This window comes from Mauremys reevesii, linkage group 2 (assembly GCF_016161935.1).
Source record: "Mauremys reevesii isolate NIE-2019 linkage group 2, ASM1616193v1, whole genome shotgun sequence".
Taxonomy (NCBI): Eukaryota; Metazoa; Chordata; order Testudines; family Geoemydidae; genus Mauremys; species Mauremys reevesii.
In genome coordinates, this window is record NC_052624.1 from 144,905,334 (window position 1) to 144,926,215 (window position 20,882).

General features: G+C 56.0%; 1 protein-coding gene across 3 annotated transcripts in view; it reads right to left on the reverse strand.

Annotated features, from left to right (window-relative positions):
• Nucleotides 1–20,882, reverse strand: part of LOC120399064 (cytosolic purine 5'-nucleotidase-like) — a 35,750-nt gene that overhangs the window by 9,069 nt on the left and 5,799 nt on the right. For 2 of the 3 annotated variants that reach the window (XM_039526949.1, XM_039526947.1), the window contains exons 2-12: nt 16,573–16,646; nt 15,738–15,855; nt 14,772–14,867; nt 5,606–5,697; nt 5,147–5,204; nt 4,326–4,449; nt 2,645–2,698; nt 2,062–2,145; nt 1,146–1,187; nt 766–864; nt 2–68 (exon numbers count right to left, since the gene is read on the reverse strand). In XM_039526949.1, the coding sequence (XP_039382883.1) occupies nt 2–68; nt 766–864; nt 1,146–1,187; nt 2,062–2,145; nt 2,645–2,698; nt 4,326–4,449; nt 5,147–5,204; nt 5,606–5,697; nt 14,772–14,867; nt 15,738–15,855; nt 16,573–16,646 (908 nt within the window). The remainder of the gene's footprint in view (nt 1; nt 69–765; nt 865–1,145; nt 1,188–2,061; nt 2,146–2,644; nt 2,699–4,325; nt 4,450–5,146; nt 5,205–5,605; nt 5,698–14,771; nt 14,868–15,737; nt 15,856–16,572; nt 16,647–20,882) is intronic. The other variant, XM_039526948.1, reaches the window with a different exon arrangement.

The window sequence follows — 20,882 nt, forward strand, 5'->3', positions numbered from 1 at the left end:
CCTCCAGAATAGACAGCGCAGTGCTGGAGGGGTCCGGTGTAGGTCCCGATACGCAGCTTCCCCGTGTCCTGGAAGTAAAGGCAGGGCATTACACTGGGCAGACAGCGAGGAGCCATGCACAGGGGGCTGGATTCTTGAGCACAAGGGGCCCACTCGGCAGGCCCGGGGGTCCCCAGATGAGGGAGGGTCAGGGCCATGCACCCTGCTGGCTGATCCAGGGAGCGGGCGAGGCGCGTGCTGCGTGGGATCCAGTCCGATGCCACTCAGTGACTCAGACAATGGCGGCTGGGTGGAAGGGACGGAGAAAGCAGCCCTCAGGGAGTGGTTGGAGGGGCCAGGATGGAGACAGAGGCCTTTGCTGCACCCCATGCATGGCAGAAGCCAGCTAGTGCAGGAAAGGCACTAAGGCAAGGGCTGGAAGCGCCCACAGCAGAGCACAAGCCATTTCAAACCCATCCAACGCCCCAGCCTAACCAGCCGGCACGTGGAATTCCAGCTCCAATGCCCAGCTGGCTAATCCATGGGCATGACTAACATTTGCAGCTGTGCCAGCTCATCTCATGCTTCAGGGCACAGAAACTGACCCCTTGCAGAGGTCAGGCAAGTGCCGCCCGCTTCCCACAGTGCTCGGTAGGGTGGTCTCTTTGCCTCTGGAGCAGCAGAACCAGGACTGTGGGGTAACCAGACCCGTGCTCTGCTCCAGTCTTGCACTGCCAGCAGGCCCCGTCTGGCTTTCCGGGGAAGTCACTGCAGTGGGGGCCCTACCGTGTTGACCTGCCGCAGGACGGTCCCCTCGGCGAAGAAGAGCGGCTTGCGCGTGTCCACGACAATCAGGTCAAAGTAGGAGCGCCATGGGCGCTGGACCTGCAGGGAGACACCCGGTCAGGGGCCCGGCGGACGCACCCTTGGAAGTCGCAGCTCAGGCTGCTCCCAGGTCTGGGCCCACTCGGTCAGAGACAGACTTCCCACCCCACATCGCTAGCACTCGGTTTTCTTGCAGCCAATCCCAGCCTTGCAACCAGTGTCCAGGAGCAGCAGTCAGATACCACGGTGATGGCCAGATCTCCCAGTCCACCTCGAGAGCCACAGCCCAGGAGCCATCCCCCCTCCCCCGCAGTTCCCCCTTGGGGTTTGTCCAGACTCACCTTGTCTCCCGGGTCAAAGGTGAACAGGTACGTCATTATCGCCTGCCAAAGACACAAGCGTGGAGTTGGCCTCAGCTGCGCTGGCACAAGACGCTCTGCTTAGGGGCAGCGGATGAACGGCACTCAGCATACAGGCACTGAAAGCCGGGCTGGCTGACGGGGGCCCGGCCCTTCCCAAGGGAGTGGGGAGCGCACAGCAAATGCTGTGATCACACAATGGCTGCCCAGCCTGGCGCCAGCCCCACACAGGGGGCCCTGGGTACACCTCACTTACTGCCCCCAGGCCTCGAGTCTAGCTCCGTCCTGCACTGCATGGGGTGCAGGGCCTTTGCTGGGATCACTGAGCATCTCGCACTCGGGGACCTTCGGTCCCTCCTGTGCTCTGCTGGTGGCTCGCCACAGCTGGCTCTGCTGAAACGCTTTGGGCTAATGCTGGTCACTGGCTTGGAGACAGGTCTGTGCTATACAGAGGGTCTGGCTTGTCCCTTCCACTCCGACTCAGAGACAGGTGTGGCTGCTGGGAGTCACTTTCTGATTTTTAAAGCAGCGTGGCTCTTAATTGGGGCCAGGCCAAGCCCCAGAGCCCCCCCCCCCCCCCCATGGCAAAACCGGGCCGCATGTGCTGGGAGCTAGCGACCCAGAGACAACCACAGGGCCCCATCCCCTTTCTGTTTGTTGCAGGCGAGCCCTGATGCTGACAAGGGAGATGACGCAACCCCCCCCCAGGGGAACCACCTTTGTCAGGCGCTCTCCCCCCGCCCCATGCATGTATTTCAGCTTGGGTGCTCAAGGTGCCCCCCACCAGCAGAGTGCCGCAGACCCACAGGTGGGGCAGGGAGGCTGGGGCAAACAGGGCTTTGGCTCCGGCTGAGAGCAGAGGCCTCGTCGGGGCCCCGGGGGAGGGCTGCGTACTCACATCTGTGTAGTTGTAATCGCTGTTGGTGGCCAGGAAAACCTTCCCCGCTTCCTTCATGCGGCTCAGCAGCAGGGGCACACGGGGCTGCGCAGAACGAGATCCATGCAAGGGGCTGGCTTTGCGGGCCCGGGCAAGGGGGGCTGGGTCCTAGGACCAGCACTAGCTGGGGCAGTGCGTCCACAGAGCTGGAGGAGCAGGGTTCCTGGCCCGGCTCGCTCACCACTGGGGAATGCAGTAACCTGGGAAGGGCAGCTGGGCGGGGAGGGGGGTCATCAGCCAGGGGTGCCCCCATTCACACAGTAGGGGGATGGCTTTGCTCATCTCCCCCCCACACACACACGCCGCAGGAAGGGAGCCTGAGAGAGATCTCAGTGTGGGAAGGGAGGGAGCCAGAATGATCCCAGGGGGCTGGGGGAGCAGGACAGGTTTGGGAGCCATGCCGGCCACAGAGCCCAGGGGAGGGGACGCCCAGGAAGGATGCATGGGGGCCGTGTCGACCCTGCAGGACCTGGGTGTGTTGCCCCTCTAGTCCCGTTTGGGGGGTGGGGGAGCAGCCATTCCAAGTTGGGGATGCAACACTCACGTCTTTCACCACGAACTTCTCCAAGTTCTCCAGCGTCTTCTCCTTCAGGCAGCCCTGGGCAAGCGCGGGGAGAGGGGGCAGGTCACAATAGCTGCCATCTGCCCCCGGGGGGTGTTTGCCCCCTTCCCCTGCCATGGGGCATGGGTGACTCTTCTTATGCCAGGAAGTGGACCAAGGCCCCAACTCCAACTTCGTGTCCCCCCCGCCCCACCCCGGTGCCCCCACAGCAGCACCCGGATGGCAGTGCCGTGGAGCCACATCCCAGCCCATCACACGCTGTGTGTGTCGCAGCCCGGGCGCTGAGGCCAGTGTTAGACCCTCCCTCCGTGCCCGGGGCACTGCCCAGTGCCCCATGCTGCAGGACAGAGCCAGCCCCCATTGTACGGTGTAGGCCCGTGCCCTCAGGAGGAGCACAACTTCACGGGAGAGAGGACAGCACCCGGAGCCCCCTCACGGGGGCAGGCATGTGCTCCCAGCTGGCATCTGATCACCCAGCTAGTCCCTTCCAGTCACTGCTACGTTTGTAACGAACGCAGGGCCGGGGCTCCGGACTGCCACAAATAAAGCCCTGGGTCCGATGCGGTAACTCACCTTGCTCATTTGGGGCCGGGACTCCACACTTGCCACTCAGGACACACCGTGCAGGGCAATGGGCTGAACCGGGCTGCGCCCAAACCCACAGCTGGAGCCCATGGGCCAGAGGCAGCAGCCTGGCCAGGTGAGCCAGACGGGCTCCTCCCCGTGGCTGAGCCGGTTCCATCAGGGAATCACCTCCCCTGGCAAAGCCACTGGGAGCCCCCTCAAACCGGTCCCATCTGCACGGGGAGCAGAGCGTCCTGGGGAGGGCGCTGCTGGTGGGGTCTGTGCATCCCGGGGCCCAGCCTGTCCATTGCGGGGGGATCACACAGCTGAGCTGCCAGTTTTCCTGGGCTGGGCGCAGGGGCGGCTCTAGGCACCAGCAAAACAAGCTGGTGCCTAGGGCGGCGAAATCTAGGGGGCGGCAGGCTGCGCCGGCGGACCTGCCGCAGTCATGCCTGCGGGAGGTCCACCGGAGCCCCGGGACGACCGGACCTGCCGCAGGCATGACTGCGGAGGGGGCGCTCGTCCCGCGGCTCGGCTGGACCTCCCGCAGGCATGACTGCGGCAGCTCAAGCGGAGCCGCGGGATCCGCGAACCGTCCGCAGCCGCGGGGGGTCCAGCCGAGCCACGCGACACCAGCGGACCCTCTGCAGTCATGCCCGCGGGAGGTCCGCTGCTCCCGCGGCTTGGGGCGCCTCCCGCGCATGACTGCTTGGGGCGGCCAAAACGGTAGAGCCGCCCCTGGCTGGGCGTCAGCCTCCCATGCGGGCACACAGTGCCTCTGACTTGGCTCAAAGAGCCAATCGGGACCCCCCCACCCTCACATGCGCTCCAGCATCCTCCGCACAAACACCGGCAAGCCCCACGCTGCCTGGGGCACTGTCTGGACTGGAGACCATGTCCTGGTGTCACCAAGATCAAACCTCATGTCACCCCCACACACCCCAGCTACAGACGGGAGCAAGCAGCTGTAGCCCACGGCAGTAACTTGCCATGTTACATTGGCTAAGCCTGCTTGGAACCGGTTTTGGTGGGTTTACACTGGGATTTTAAACTGATTCCAGTGCAAGCTTCCCAATGCAGACCAGGCCTCCCAGCCCACCGAGGGGTTCCCAGGCAGCGACCGACCGACCGAGAGATGCACGTGGTCCATGGCCTCGCGCACATCCTGGAAGATGCTGCGGAATGACATGAAGAGGTTGCCGTGTTTGTAGCCCGTGTCACAGCTGGGAAAGTGAGGAGAGAAAATGGTCAGTGAGGAACGGAGAGGGGCACTGGGCTGGGGGACTTTGAGTGGGGCAGGGGGAGGTGCAGCTGGGATGGCAGCCAAGGCGCTCCTAGATGCCCCAGGGAAGGGGGGAATTGCTGCCCCAGGCCCCCCAGACAGACAGTTCCCCTGCGAGCAAAATGCTTCTTCCCCACCACACCCAGCAAAGGGAAACCCAGGGCTGGTGTGTGCCCCTGCCAGGCCCCAGAGCAGCCAGGCACTTCCCACAGCAGCCCCGGGGGTTGGGAGTTTTGGGGGTTCGTCTCAGACACAGGCACCCAGGTGGACCGGAGGATCAGTGGGAGAAGATTGGGCTGCCTGTCGGGCAGGGGGGAAGCAGGGTGGCATGACAGCTTGCCCACTGGCCACCTGGCATCTGCTACTGCCAGGCCCCAGGGCTCTCGCTCTGGCAATCAGCAGGGACGTTGAACCTCCCAAACCTGCCAGCCTCCCTGGCCCTGGGGACACCATCCCAAGTCCCAAGGAAAGCTCCACTCAGAGCCAAACCCAGCCGGTCTTTGGCAGAGCGTCTGGAGCTTTCCCAGCCTGCTGCGGAGATGGCAGGACCCAGCCAGGCTGCTGAGCGCAGGGATCAGCAGGACGCCCCCCAACACACGCCTCAAATCCTCAGCGTGCCGCGAGGCAGGGGCTCTCACTTGACGTATCTGGAGCAGTTGGTAAAGAAATCCACCAGGCAGGCGTAGAGATAGGTCTCTGCCAAGGGAAAGGGAGGGCAGGTCAGCAAGGCAGCTGCCTCAGAGACAGCAGGCTCTGGGAGAGGGGCCCTGGGAGCTGCGGGTGTGGCCCAGGCATACAGCCACTAGCCTATGACATGGGTTCAAGCCCTGCTCTGCCACAGACCCCCCTGGGCCAGTCACTTAGCCTCTCTGGGCCTCCGATCCCAGCTGTCACCTGCATGGCCCTGGCACAATTGGGGGGGGGGTAGTAAACGCATTCGGGTGAGATGCTCAGATACTGGAGGGCAGACAGGTACCAGAGAGAGGCGAGGATCCTGGTGAGTGAGGGGGGCCCCAGGGGAAAAGGGGGGTGAATTTTACAGCAGCGATGCCCCCTGCACGGGGGGGGGGGGGGGGGGAGGCCGTAGCCCTGCGTACCTGTGAGGTTGAAGAGCGTGTTGAGAATGTGAAATCGCTTCATATCGTCCCGCTGAATGAACTTGTTGGGGTAATAATTCCAGATCTCAGCCCTGGAGGGGGAGACAAACCCGTGTGAGGGGCTGGGGGGGGCACTGGCTGAGTGAGGGCCAGGGCAGAGCTGCCAGAGAGGGAAGAGCAGAGGCAGAGCTCAGCAGTGATGAATCCTGCAGGGATTTTCCCACAGAGGCTGCTGGACACAGACGACCCTGGGGTTCTCTCTAGCTGCCAGCCTGCAATACCCAGTGTTACCACAAGCTGGCACCCTAAGTCCAGGCCTCCTGCCCTGCATAGGCCAGCTCCCGGGTGGCTGGAGCAGGTGTCCTCTGCACACACAGAGCACCGCGAAGAGCCAGCTGCATCCCCCCTAAGCCACGTGCTTGTCTGCATGGCCCCGTGCGACATCCCAGCAGCACCCACAGCAGGGAGCCGGCCAGTCTGCAATGCCCACCCAGCTCCCCACAAGGAGCCCAGCGGTCACAGGCCAAGAGCATTGATTGGCTGCTCCTGCACGGCAAAGAGAACAAAAACTATGTTATAAAGGAGGGGTGGGCAAACTATGGCCCGCAGGCCACACCCGGCTCGCTAGCCAATTTAACCCAGCCCTGGGGCTCCAGCTGGGGAGCAGGGTCGGGGGCCACTCCATGCACCATGGCTCCTGGAAGCAGCAGCATGTCCCCCCTACGGCTCCTACGTTTAGGGGCAGACAGGAGGCTCCGCACACTGCCCCGTCTGCAGGAACCATCCCTGCAGCTCCCATTGGCCATGAACAGCAGCAAATGGGAGCTGCAGGGGCAGCACCTGTGCACGGGGCTGCACGCAGAGCCACCTGGCCATGCCAGAGCTGGAGGGGGGACACGCTGCTGCTTCTGGTAGCTGCTTGAGGTAAGCACAGCCCAGAGCCTGCACCCCGACCCGCTCCTGTGCCCCTGCCCCAGCCCTGATCCCCCTCCTCCACCCTAAACGCCTCCCCCACACCCCAACCCTCTGCCCCAGCCCGGAGCCCAAGCCTGCACCCTGAACTCCTCTTTTCTGGCCCCACCCCAGAGCCCTCACCCCCTCCTGAAACCCAAACCCCAATTCTGTGAGCATTCATGGCCCGCCATACGATTTCCATCCCCAGGTGTGGCCCTCGGGCCAAAAAGTTTGCCCACCCCTGCTATAAAGCATGAAAATGGGACACCCCCCTGCACCCCAATCAACGCTGACAGCATCCCCCCCTGCCCCATTGACACTGACACCGTGCCCCCCACCAGCTGACGGGGTGCCCCAGGATGATCAGCGAGGGCACGCAGGGCTGCACTATTTATACGCTACAATGCAGGCCATTCGCTGGCCCCTTTCCCACCAAAGGACCCCACCTCCCCAAATCCTACTTGCATCTGGTCTGATTCTCGACCTGCTGCCTGCCCCCTGGGGGACCAGCACTTCTGCCCCCATCCAGAGATCTAGCCCCATGGCCGGCCGGGCTCAGCCAGGCCCCTGAGATGGTGCTCCCCGACTGGGCCTTTTGTCCCGAGCTGCACTGCCCAAACCTCGGGCGTTTTCCAGATAAACCCAGCGCAACGTGAGTCCCTCAGCATGAGGCTTCCTCCCTTTCCAGGAAGGGGACGACCTTCCCCATGCCCTTCCCTGGAATGTCTCCCCGGAGCGCCCGGGGGGGGGGAGGGATATACACCACATTCCTACATGTTTCCCTAAATCTCCTGCATGTTTCCATTGCCCCCCAAAGCCGGTGGCTCAGCTGTGCTCACAGCTGCCCAGTCACTCAGGCCGTGGGGATGGAAAGTAACAATCACCCCTGGTCCTGCGTCTGGTTGGAAAGAAAACACGCTGGCTAAAAATATCCCCTGCCTGGCAAGCAATGGAACTGCTGGGCCCGTTGTGCCCAGCTGCTGCACCGCCCCAGGCCCCCGCCTGGGCAGAGACAGATCCTTGTGGGGCACAGCCGCCCATCTGGGAGCATGTGGCTCTGCCACGCAGCTCCTCCAGGGATGAGTGCCAGGCTGCAGGGCAGGCGCAGCCCCGGGACGCTGGAAAAGGCCGTGTTTATAAAGAGGAAGTGCTGGGCCGGCAGCAGGCTGGTGTTGTTGCACTTTATTCAGAACCATGACAGCAGGCTGGAGACATCCCTCCGCCCCAACCTGGTGCCCCCCCTACCTCCTGGGAGCAATTTGCAGGCTGCCAGCCTGTCGTTATGCCCAGGATCAGGGCACTGGCAGCAATCCCAGGAGCGCAAGGATGGCCCACTGGTTAGGGGCTGGGCTGGGAGACGAGGCAAAGTCACTTGGGTGCTCTGTGCCTCCGTTTTCCCTCTGTCCAATGGGAGACCAGCCCTGCCCTGCCTCCCAGGGCTGGGTGAGGATAAATGCATTAAAGCCTGGGGTGTTCAGAGGCCAAGGTGACGGGGGCCCCAGAAATACCTTCACTAGGTTTTGTACAGCAGGGTCCCCCTCCAGTTGCGCTGCCAGGGGAAGGACCTGGGGGTGGGCCTAGCATCTCTGGAGAGGTCAGAGCAGGTGGGTTTGTCAGGGACGGGATCCATTGCAGCCCACAGTGCCTGAGTCAGACCCTTCCAGCATGGTCAGTGCCAGACGCAGGGGGGAGACCGACCCCTGCAAGGCCCTTTCTCCTCTCCCCCAAAGCAGCAAACCAGGAAGCCAGCTCCAGGGTCCTCCATGCCCTTGTTGGTGCCACTAGGCCTGAGTAAACCAAAGTTGTGACTTTGGGCCTATGTGACCCAAAGTACCTTTATGTAAAGTGCTTTTGTTAGCCTTACTAAACTTTTGTAACCTTTTGTGTTATGTGCTAATTACTGCAGTGGTAAGGTTGCTTGATACTAGATGTAGCCAATATTAAATAAGATAGGCGGAAAGAAGGTGCTGTAATTAAAGTTATATGCATGAGAACGTAGCCCCCACGGTGGGAAAGTACAGATAACTGATCACAGAAAAGTTGCTAACGAGCTAAGGTGGTTTTTTGCCAAGTATGACTTAACTGCTTCATGTGATTGCTATTGCAAAGTGTATTTGCTGCATGGGAATGAAAGGTGGGGGGAGAGGAGGAGTGTGGGGGTAATGGGAATGCGTAGCTGAAGTTCTGTATAAAAATAAAAAACTGCTTGTATCGGGGGCAGGATTTGAGAATGCTTTTCTCCCTGGCACCTATTTGGGCTTAAATAAACCTGGTTTTGCTTCTCCACCCTGGTGTGATAATTAGTGCGACGCACACCGGGCAACGAACCCTACTGTTGCTCCGCCTTGGGCTCTTTGAGCCGGCAACAGTTTTGGCGTCCCTGGGTGGGCTCGAGGCAAAATTGTGCCTTGCCCGGACTCCTCCAATGGCCGGTGGACGATGGTCAGAGCCGACGCCTAGCGCGCACCGGTGCCTTTACCGGGGGTCTCGGCAGAGACGCGTCAGGCTGACCTTGGAGGACACAACGGTGCAACGCGCTCAGATAGTGGAGAAGCAGCTGCGGGCGACGGTGGGGAACCGGTCTCGTGAATAAGGTAGGAACAGTCCAGTGCTGTTAACCTTTTGTTTGCCTGTTAAGACCTGGGGACGCCCAGTGTCTTCCCATAGGTATGGGGCAGGAACAGAGTACAGGCAGGGTATGGTGTACACCCTTAGAATGCATTCTGATGAATTGGAGAGTGTTTGAATCAGATCCATTGGCTAAGAGTAAACTGAAAAGGTTCTGTACAGTAGACTGGCCTCAGTATCAGCTAGAGAGCCAGGAAAGGTGGCCACCGGAAGGATCACTTAATTACAACACGATCCTTCAATTACTCCTGTTTTGTCAGCAAACAGGTAGCTTCTGAAGCTGTTTGTATGTAGAGCTCTTGTAAAAAATCCCTCATCATATGCCCCAGAGCTGCACTGGGAGGAGAACTGTCCGTGGGAATGTCTGTCTCTGCTGGGTTCATGCCATTTGAATTTATTGACTGTGCAGCAAGATAAAATGCATCGTGGTAATAGGAAATAATGGTCTTGGTGTATGTGTGTGTGTGTGTGTATACCAGTGTGAGTGTCTCTCCTGTGTAAGTGCCCTGTAGGGAAAGATCCATAGTTTATGTGCTGCTAGCGGGGACAGGGCACCCTCTGTGTGTGTGTAAGTGGAAAATGGGGGAGGGACAGTCTAAACATTTTTACCTCACCCCCTAAGGGTACCCCAGTATGTTACATGTACGTACATTATGGTCCTGAAACCTGCAGGTATTTAGAGAATTGGAATCTTTACACGCGTGAAAATCTATCTAAACAATGCCCATTAGAAGGTATCTTCAATCTAAATAAGATCATATATCTCAGAGGAGTTTTTAATCACAAAGAAAAGCCTCTGACACAGTGTGAGCAATTTGTCTAGGAACGGGTTAATTTGAAACTCGGCTAACCCCAGAGATAAGGAGAAAGCTGCTCTGTGTACAAGGTCAAAAATCAGTACAGACTATGTTAAGTACAGAAAAAAAAAAAAAAAGGATCGGGCCCAGGCGGCCAGGCAACAGACAGAGAGCTTGGAGAACAGGTTGGAAACTTTTAGGGTGTAGTGAAAAAAACAAAAACAAAAACAGAGTAAGTAAGTATACGCATGTGGGTTCGAATACTCAGAAGAATATTTGGAATGGTGATCCGAGTTGGTAAGTGGTTGTTGAAAGGACAAGCAAGTGATTTAAGGCACAGTGAAAAGTTAACTCTATAGTTGCTGGAGGGAACAGCAGTTGAACTTTGTAAACGTACTAAAGTAAAAAGTTCTTGGTGTCTTTGAAATGTTTGTAAATAAATTCAGGCAAAGAAATTATTAGATTGCAATCATTTGGCTATGAACAATTTTGTTAAATTAGCTGAAGAATGTATCCACTGCTATGTAATTAAAATTGTATTAGGCTCTAAGAGCACTGTGAGTGATGATGTTTTCTTTCAGTGTTTACAAGCAGGAGTTACAAGTAAAAAGTGAGCCAGCAAGCATCTGTATTAATGCAAATTATCTAACTAATAAGATAGGAGCCACTAAAACAGGGGCTGCCTATAAAACACATACAAGACAATATGGGGTAATTCTCCTAAATTAACAAGAGTATTTGTATATTTTAAGTAATGATTGACTGCCCAGAAGGGGTAGACTTTTGTTTCTGTCTTTCAGATAATCAAAGAGAAAACTAATGCCAGCTGAACAGCATTCAACATATCATGCATTTACTGACAGAGTAACAATTATGTTTTGTGTTCTATGTTCTGTCTATGTTGTGTTTAATATTTTTTATGGGATGGTCTAATTTAAAATCAAGTGGCAGTGTTAAATTGAAATGCAGATACTTGTTTTGTTTTATTTAAAATACAAAGTGTTTGAATATATCAGAAAAATGTGATATACTAAAGTCTAATACATTTTCTTAAGTAAGAGAAAGAAACTTTATTAGCCAAATCTTTTAATTTAAAGTGGTTATTAAAATTTGCATACTAACAGTCTTTGAAAGCAAGGACATGGAAAGTTAACCCACTCCCCATATTGTACATGGGATCCTTCTGGCTACCTCAGACTTCTAGCCAGAGGGCTGGGGATGGTGGAAAGCTATTGGACTAGACGTTGTATTGAGTGAACTCATCAAAGTGGGTGTGCTTGTCCTGGCCTGTTGTTCTAAAGCTCTGTAATAAGGTTATTTTAGTGAAAGGGTATATGTGGCATACATTAAATAAGACTAATGTACTGTGTATGTGTTTATTGTTAACAAAAGGTGTATAAGTAAAAGTTTCCTTTGTAGGTTAAAAAAAGAAGCCAAAAAGGAAAAAAAAATGAGTTAACTGAGAAAGTAAATAGTTAACATACTCAGTTTCAAAATAAGACACTGACTCCGTTCAAGGACACAGCCAAGTTTTAGCTGTGAGCAAACAACCAAGAAAAGGGGGGGCTTGAATATACCCAAGCAGATGTAAAATCTGCAAAGACACTAATGCAATGTGTTAGGTTTTTTTCTCACAGGTAAAGAAGAAACAACCCAAAGATCCTAGCAGCCCTACCACTCCTAGGAACCAGAAGACTGGGTCTACATAAAGATCCATCAACAAAAGACTGCCTTGGCTCCACGCTGGAAAGGCCCTTTCCAAGTCCTGCTGTCTACCAACACTGCTGTGAAGTGCCAAAGACTGACTGCTTGGACCCAGGATTCTCACTGCAAAAAGACCCCTCCACCCCTCCACATCAGAAGAATTTTCCTATTGATGATTAGCCTATTCTTTCTTCTAGTTCTACTGTGCTTCTGGACAGCAGGGAAAAAGCTCCCTTGTCCACTGACAGACCAACTGTGCCTTTAGACTTTTCTAGAAAAAGCACAGCTATTACAGGGTGATATGTGCTGGAAACCTCTCCCCTGTAGGATGCTAAACCACAATTGTTTTGGGAAAGAAGAAGAAACACTCACTCCACTGACATTGCCAAAGTCCAGGAATTCCTGATCAGAAAGGACATTGAGAACTGACCCTGGTGAAGAAACAAAGAATTACACACTGGCAGGAAGAAACTTGTGGGACCCATGTTTGGGAATGTGGTATTAATTGGATTTTGGGGTTTATTCTACAGGCTGTGCCCTGTGTTTTGGATAAATCCTTCAGTATGTATTGCCCTCCCTAATTGGATTTTAAATGACATTGCCTTTATTCAGTTTTCAGATCACTTTTACATACCCAGATTGCTCACAAGGGGCTGCCATTAGATTAGCACAACAAAGAGCCTGGGTTATTTCCTCTGGAAAAAGAGGGAATTGGGCAGATCCCTGTGGGCTGGGGCTAACAGTGTAACAGCCATTTGGAATATTCTTAAAGGCCAAAAACATGATAAGAAATTGGGCCGACCAGAAAGGGCCACTAGCCTTATTTCTGAAGTTCAGCTAACCCAAGTACAGGCTGGAGTTGGTGAGTTACATGTCATTTCCACCCTTAGTTCTATAACCCAGAAGTTACTGACAGAGATGGTATTGAATATCACTGAGGCTGGGAAGGTATTGCAGTGGGATCTAGTATGTTTAGAAATTCAGGATTTCCTGAATGACCAGCTGATGGCCATTCAGAGTGATCTTGAGCACCAGATTTGACCCACTGCCCTTACAGACACATCAGGAGTACCATCTGATCTGTGGTCATGGAGACATACTTGGACACTTTCTGAATGGAAGTGTGTACATTTACAGTGCTCCTTCCAAGCATATGGACCGGTTAGGGTGGGTGTGGCTTCCACATACCGAATCCTGCTGGATCCATGGGGAGGATGCATATGGGACTGAATTATTCACCGAGACATCTGGGAAATTAAACCACTTGGTATACCTACCTGATTTATAGTCAGTGCCCCAATCCCTTAGTTGTTAAATGAACATTCCACTCTTTTGTCCATGCATTCATTCTTGGGTTGGGGGTAACTAAGCTCAAAAGAGCAGTTGTACATATATCTGTAAAGCTTCATTGTTTTTTGTTTTTAAAGTTTGAGAAAACTCACCAAAAGTTTGTTGAGTATTCTCAAAGGGGGGGATTGTTGGTGCCACTAGGCCTGAGTAAACCAAAGTTGTGACTTTGGGCCTATGTGACCCAAAGTACCTTTATGTAAAGTGCTTTTGTTAGCCTTACTAAACTTTTGTAACCTTTTGTGTTATGTGCTAATTACTGCAGTGGTAAGGTTGCTTGATACTAGATGTAGCCAATATTAAATAAGATAGGCGGAAAGAAGGTGCTGTAATTAAAGTTATATGCATGAGAACGTAGCCCCCACGGTGGGAAAGTACAGATAACTGATCACAGAAAAGTTGCTAACGAGCTAAGGTGGTTTTTTGCCAAGTATGACTTAACTGCTTCATGTGATTGCTATTGCAAAGTGTATTTGCTGCATGGGAATGAAAGGTGGGGGGAGAGGAGGAGTGTGGGGGTAATGGGAATGCGTAGCTGAAGTTCTGTATAAAGAGAGGAAAACTGCTTGCATCGGGGTGCAGGATTTGAGAATGCTTTTCTCCCTGGCACCTATTTGGGCTTAAATAAACCTGGTTTTGCTTCTCCACCCTGGTGTGATAATTAGTGCGACGCACACCGGGCAACGAACCCTACTGTTGCTCTGCCTTGGGCTCTTTGAGCCGGCAACACCCTCCCCAATGCCACCCGCCCTGCTGTCCCCCTCCCCCTCTGACGCAGGAGCAACGGAGACAAGGGCAAGGAGCGAACAAACCACCCGGGGGCAACAGGTGCATTTGGTTCCCAGCCCCCTCCCTGGGCAGGGCTGATTCCTGGCACTCGTAGGGCCCCGCTGTGCAGCCAGGCCAGGTACCCACCAGCAGACACTGGGCAGTGCAGGCTGAGAGCAAGAGAGCCCGAGAAGGAACCCAAAGGCCTGTCTGTGCCCAGCAGCCTCCGTCATGCGGCTCCTGGGAGGGGAGAGGAGGCCCAAATGCTGCTGTCTTGACAGCGCCCCTGGTCTCACTCCAGCTCCTAGACATGCAGCTGAGTGCTGGGTCGTCCCTCATTGCCCTCCCCTGCCCCCCAGCCTTCCCTTAACTGCAGGGCATGCGCGCTAATCCCTCTGCACCGGGTGGCAGGACCGAGCAGCTGCCTCAGGAGCCTGGCCAGGAATAGCTTTTATCCAGCAGGGGCCTGGCCCAGCGCAGCAGGACAATTCAGCCCTGGGATCAAGTGTCCACAATAGGAGGAAATCTAATAGGGGCCGTTGCAAGGCAGACGCCTCTGGACAGCACAGGGGTCGTGGGGAGGGAGTTGGTGGGTGGCAGTGGAGGATACGCAGAGCCTGAGGCTGCACTGGCAATGCCAAGGGGCCGAATGCCCTCGCCACCCCACAGGTCACTATGCCCAGCGGGCACTCAGCCCTCAGCAGGATCAGGGCCCAGTCTGCTGCTTCCCCTGGACTCAAGGGGAGGGAGGAGGTCAGAGGAGCCCGGGGTCCCGATGGGATAGGGAGACACAGGAGGGAAAAACTGCCACGTATCTGCACTCGGGAGCCCATGGACTCAGCACGGGAAGAGCTCCGCCAGGCACGGGGGGTTGCTCCAGAGTCTCCCGGGGCTCCCGCCCCACCCCAGGGCTGTGCCCGCACCAGCCAGCCTGCTGGGCTGGCAAGAGGAGCAGCGAAGGCACCTACCCCTTGAGGAAGCGGAAGCCGTGGGCGCAGACCAGCAGGTTCCCATGGGAGTCAACCTTCAGCAGGTTCCCGTACTGAGCGTCAAACACCAAGCCCCTACAGGGGGGAGAGGAGAGTGTCCGGGGGCGGGGGGAGCCCCGTTCAGAGAGCAACCAGCTCTAGGAGCTGCTATAACCTCCCGGCGCCAGCCCGCCAACCCTCCACGCAGGGGAATTCAGTCCCAGCAGCAGAGCTGTGTCCGAAGCAGGGGGCTGGGCTCCGCTGGCGTGGCAGTGTCTGAGCGGCAGGGCCTTGGGTTCTGAAGCGCTGTGACCTGGGGGGGGGCAATGACAGCCCCCCCTTGCCTGTCCCTCGTCACCTGGTGGCTTGACTGACTCCACAGGCCTCAGGAAACCACTCAGGCCCTTGGCTGAACGGCGCCACCAAAACAGCGTCTTCTGTCCGCATTGGTGTCACCCCACTAGTGTCACTGGGTTTAGACCTGGGACCAATTGGGCCCAACCCATCGTGTCCTGTGCCTTGTGTTTACACCTGGGCATGGGGGTGCCAACTTGGAATGGCAGCAACAGGCCCCCGCTTGGCATGGGGGTGAGTGACAAGGCAGGGTGGCAATGGACAGGGCCCAAGCCCCCTGGGAACAATGGAGGTTCCCCCATCTCCCCTTCTCCATGAACAAGGGAAACTCCCCCCGACTGGAGCTCCTGGGCACTGAGCAACACAGCCCCTGGCCATTCACTCCAGAGGACGATACCCAGGGAGCCCGGCTTGACTCTCAGATCCAAGGGGGCAAATAGCCACCAAGTGGTGTAAACCAAACCCCTTTGACCTGGGGGTGTTCAGACACCACGAGCCTGGTGCACTGGGGAAGGAGGGGCACTTTGAAGCATCACTGCCCCCCCCCCAAGCAGTCGGTGGGGCTCGCTAGGGGACAGCCCGGAGCGGCTGGGGGCGGGGGGCAGCGCTCACCTGGTGGGGAAGGTCGGGTCATACTGGTACTTCAGGATCTCGTGGGGGTACCCAATGGAGACCAGCCAGTCCAGCAGCAGCTCGAAGGCCAACTCCTCGTAGTCTGGGGACTTGTACACTGCGGGCGGGGGGAGGGAAGAGAAGAGGAGCACAAGCCAGAGCTCCAGCAGCCGGCGGGGGGAACCCTCCCCCCCAGACCAAGGGAATAGGGCCCAGGGCTGCCTCCCGCAAAGACCCCAGGCTGTAGGGACACCCCGGGGGAGGGGTTACAGCACTGGTATGCTGCAGACAGCGTAACCAGCACGAGCCCCGCTGGGGCAGGCAAATGGAGCCTGCCTTTGGAATGTGGGGAGCCCCTGGCACTCGCGCCCCATCCCCACTGGGGCATGGCCCATATGGGGCCAGCTAGCCGGTATATGCCAGCGGCAGCCTTAGAACTAACTAGGATCTAGCCCCTGCTCCCATCCAAGCCGATGGCCAGAACCTGGTGTGAATCCAGAGCTGCGCTGGGGCCGAGGGGATGGTTACTCCGGATTTCTGGGAACAAGACGGGGGGCTCAGCAGGCAGCCACCACAGACAGTCCTGGGCCCCGGACCAAACTAGGGGAAGCCAGCAGAACCCCCGAACCAGTGGCGAAGCCACCAGGCCAAACTGTTGGGACCCCAGATACAGGCCAGAACCTCACAGACCAAACCACAGACCAGGCAGGTGAGCTTGGTGCCTACCCAGAATTCTTCCTGGGCCCATCGACTGGATCCCATGGTGCCACCCAGCTCCTCACGGGCCAGGCCAGGCCTATAGGAACCCTACCCCTCCTCCCGGCCCAGAACTCACTCGCCAGCGTATAGTCCATATCGAAGCCAAAGCACCTGATCTTCTCCAGAGCCAGGCTGCGGTTCACAAAGATCCTGGAAGGAAAATGACAGCAGAGGGTGAATGGGGGGCAGCCCTGCTTCCCCAGGGCTCTCGCTTTCTAGCTGGCACTGCCCTCCTTTAATACCAACACCCCCCACCTGGCACCCCCTCCAGCTCACCCCCCCTTTGTTCAAGCAGCCCCTGGGAGAACCACAGTTTGCCACCCCAAAGAGACGTTCCTGCCCCCTGCCTCCTGCCCCAAGTTCGCCACCCGTCCCGCTGGGCTGTATCTCTGGAGGGGAGCTGGGCCGAGGCTTTGAAGGGGAATGCTGGTGAGCGCTTGGTCACGCCAGCGCTGCTCCGGGCAGGCTGGCCCTGGGTTTGCCATCACGGGGACATTAGCTGGGACCTGCATTTGTCCTTCCCTCACCTCCAGGCCAGGGGGATTTAGCTGCTGGTGACTGACAGAAACAGACAGTCTCCTCTCTGCACCCACCTGCCCACAGCCTGCCAGGATGCTGGGACTGGTAACACGGCCCTGCCCCACTCAGACCCACCCTGTGCACACAGGCTTGCTGCCATGGGCTCCCCTAGCCTCATGAGCAGCCAGCCCTTCCCACAGCTCCTGCAGCACAGACAGGATCTGCTCTTGGGAAGGAACAAGAGCTGGCCCGGGGAGCCACCAGCCGGGGGGAGCCAGGACTGGCACTGTGGAGGGGGAGCACAGCCCCTTTGGGGAATGCTGGTGTCCGGGAACCCCAGCAGGGTGCAACACTCCAAAGCTATCATCTGGGGAGAAGCAACTGAACGAGTCCAGCAGAGACATCAAGGGTCAAACTCACCACAGAAGGGTCACCTAACCCCAGGGCCGGAGCCCGTCCTGCACCTGGCAGGAGGGCTGGGCAGTTTAGCCTAGCGGGTACAGCACTAGACTGGGGCTCAGGAGACCTAGATATTATTCTTGGCTCTGCCACGGGCCTGCTGAGTGACCTTGGGCAAATCCTATCACTGCCCCGTGCCTCAGTTTCCCCATCCGTAGGGTGGGAATGCTGCTGCTGGCAATAAGAGCTGGGAGTTGTTATTGAGGCGTGAGATTTCCAAAACAGCTAATGGACTTTGGAGGGCAGGTGCAGCCTCCACTCTTCAGTCCCTTTGAAAACCCAGCATCAGCGCCCCAGGACAGGGGGACGGTCCAGGGACCAGGAACCTGACATCCAACTAGAGCAGCTGCCACCCCAGCCACTGCCTTCGCCAGGAGATGTAGGGGGAAGCAGCTGCACGGGGGCAGATTTCCTTAGGGCAGCATAAAGGAGCTGGGTGGGCAGCTGGAACCTGCCCTAGAGACTCAGAGAAGCCCAGGGCCAGGGGGCTGATGGACCTGGGGCCTCTGGAGTGAACAGCAGGAGCAACTACAGCCTGAGCTAACGAGCCAGGGCTGGAATAGCCTCGTGCTCTGTAGCCAGGCAGAGTGGACCCTAGCCAGACTGCTGCCTCTGGGGGAAGGGGCCCAGCTCCCGCCCTGACCCCAGTAGAGGGAGATGAGGCAGCCCTGGGGTCTGTGCCCCTCACAGCGGCGCCACCCTGGCATCAAATGATTTCCAGGTGGCCCATGGGCAGGCGTTCCCGCCAAAATTTCCTGAGGCGCTAAACACCGGCCAGTGAGGAGAGTGGAAGTGCCTTAAACCCAGCAGCTCCCAGCCCTGTTCCCAGTCTCTGGCTCCCAGCAGAGTTGAAGGGAATCAACCAACGTGTTCATGGGGAGCAGGGTGGCGTGAAGAGGGAAGAATCAGGCCACTCTAAGGAGAAAGGAGGGGGGGCCCTAAATCAGAGCCTCCTGCACCACAAGGTGTTCAGAAGACACGCCCCTCCCCAGAGGCAGCTGCTTGAGGACAGGCCCAGGGGTGAGAGGCAACCAAGGCAGCATATCTGGAAGCTGTTGCCAGATCCCAGCTTTCGATGGCTGCTGCCACAAGAGGGTTGCACAGCCAGCGGCCATGAACCCTCGCGCCACCCTCCTCGCCAGCACGACAGGAGCCGAGCTGCGCTGGGCATTGATGGAAAACAACGGGGTTTGGGGGAAGCTTCCTGTTCACTCTGCAGATTTCCCCTCTCCCCCTGGGCGTGTGGAGGAGGTGTTCACTTCGCATTTGGCTCTGATCTGCAGGGGCAAAGGATCAGACGGAGAGCTAGTGAGTAGTGCAAAGGAGCATGTCTGCTCCATGGAGGGCAGGGTGGGCACTGCTGATGCCTTTTATGGCCGGACATCAATTCTTGGCAAAATCATGGAAAGTTTTTTAAGGGATACAATCAATAAGGATTACGCACACAATTAATGCCAGTCAACATGGGTTTATGAGAAATAAGTCTTGTGGGCTTTTCTATTTTTTAAACGAGTTCACAGGTTTGGTTGATAAAGGTCACTGTATCAGTAGAATAGATTATCTTTGTAAGATATTTAACCAAGTCCCACTTGACATTCTGATATAAACACTTTAGCACTGGAGAGAACCAATGCAGCCCATGTTAAATAGATTAAAAACTGGCTTATTGATAGATCTCAAAAGTAATTGTAAATAGGAAATTGTCTAATGGGGATGCCATAGGCATCTGCTCTTGGCCCACTGCAATTCAAAATCTTTATTAATGTTCCAGAAGAAGACAATCATGGCTTGTAAAGTTTACAGAGGATACAAACTGGTGGATCAGTAAATAATGATGGGGACAGATTAAACAGACTGTATACAGATTATACAGGCATTAAGTGGGTTTTAGCCCACGAAAGCTTATGCTCAAATAAATTTGTTAGTCTCTAAGGTGCCACAGGTACTTCTTGTTCTTTTTGCTGATACAGACTAACACGGCTGCCACTCTGAAAACAGACTGTACTGGATCACTTAATAAAATGGGCTCCTTTGAACAACCTTGGTTTTAAAATAGCCAAATGCAAGGTCATGTACCTCTGAACAAGAACGCAAGTCCAACTGATTATCCACCAGGACTCCTACATCCTTTTCAGTGTCACTGCACTCCATCAGTTTGCAAGGTTATGAGGTGATTTAATCCCACTCTAAGTGCTTACATGAGAAAAAGATCTGATAGCAGATGGCTCTTTAATCTAGCAGAAAACATCCTAATGAAATTCAAGTGCTGGAAACTGAAGCTGGATTAATTCAGACTAGAAAAAGCACACGTTTTTAACAATTTGCCTGGGTGCATTCTCCATCACTTGAAGTCTCTGTCTAAAGATATGCTCTAGTTCAGACAGAAGTAATAGGTTTGATGCAGGAATCATTGTGTGATTTCATGGAGGATAGGTCCAGCAATGGCTATTAGCAGGGGTGGCTCTAGGTATTTTGCCGCCCCAAGCACGGCAAGGAGGCTGCCTTCGGGAGGTCCCCGGTCCTGCGGATTCGGCGGCAGTCTGTGGGAGGTCCACCGAAGCCGCGGGACCAGCGGACCCTCCGCAAGCATGCCGCCAAGACAACCTGCCTTTCGCCCTCGCGGCGACCGGCAGAGCACCCCCTGTGGCTTGCTTGCTGCTCGCTTGGCGTGCTGGTGCCTGGAGCCGCCCCTGGCTATTAGCCAGGATGAAGTCCCTACCCTCCGTTTGCCAGAAGCTGGGAATAGAATATTAGAGTTGGAAGGGACCTCAGGAGGTATCTAGTCCAACCCCCTGCTCAAAGCAGGACCAATCCTCAGACAGACTTTTGCCCCAGATCCCTAAATAGCCCCTCAAGGATTCAACTCACAACCCTGGGCTTAGCCAATGCTCAAACCACTGAGCTATCCCTCCCCTGGGCAACAGGGGGTGGATCACTTGATGATTCCCTGTTCTGTTCATTCCCTCTGGGGCACCTGGCATTGGCCACTGTCGGAAGACAGGATACTGGGCTAGATGGACCCTTGGTCTGACCCAGTCTGGCTGTTATTTCCTTCTGCAAGGTTCTCTGGCCTAGGTTATGCAAGAGGCCAGACTCTGGTCCTAAAACCCTACGAATTGTAATTGTTGCTTTACTGGGCAGATTGGTGTCATAGCTGTGGGAACGCAGAGCACAGACCTCGCCTCTTCTCTGCCTATGATCCTTCTGGATGTGCAGAAGAGGAGCTGCAGCATTCATCTCTTGATGGCTGGCTTGACAGAGGACTGGCATGTGTAAGTAAGAGGCAGATCTCCTTTCAGCTAATGGAAGGTAACCTGTTCGCCTACGTGGCATAGGCCCAATACTGTTAACTGCTCCCAGAGATTCTCCTTGAGCTCAAGCAATGAGGCTGTTAGAGAAGGAAGGTGC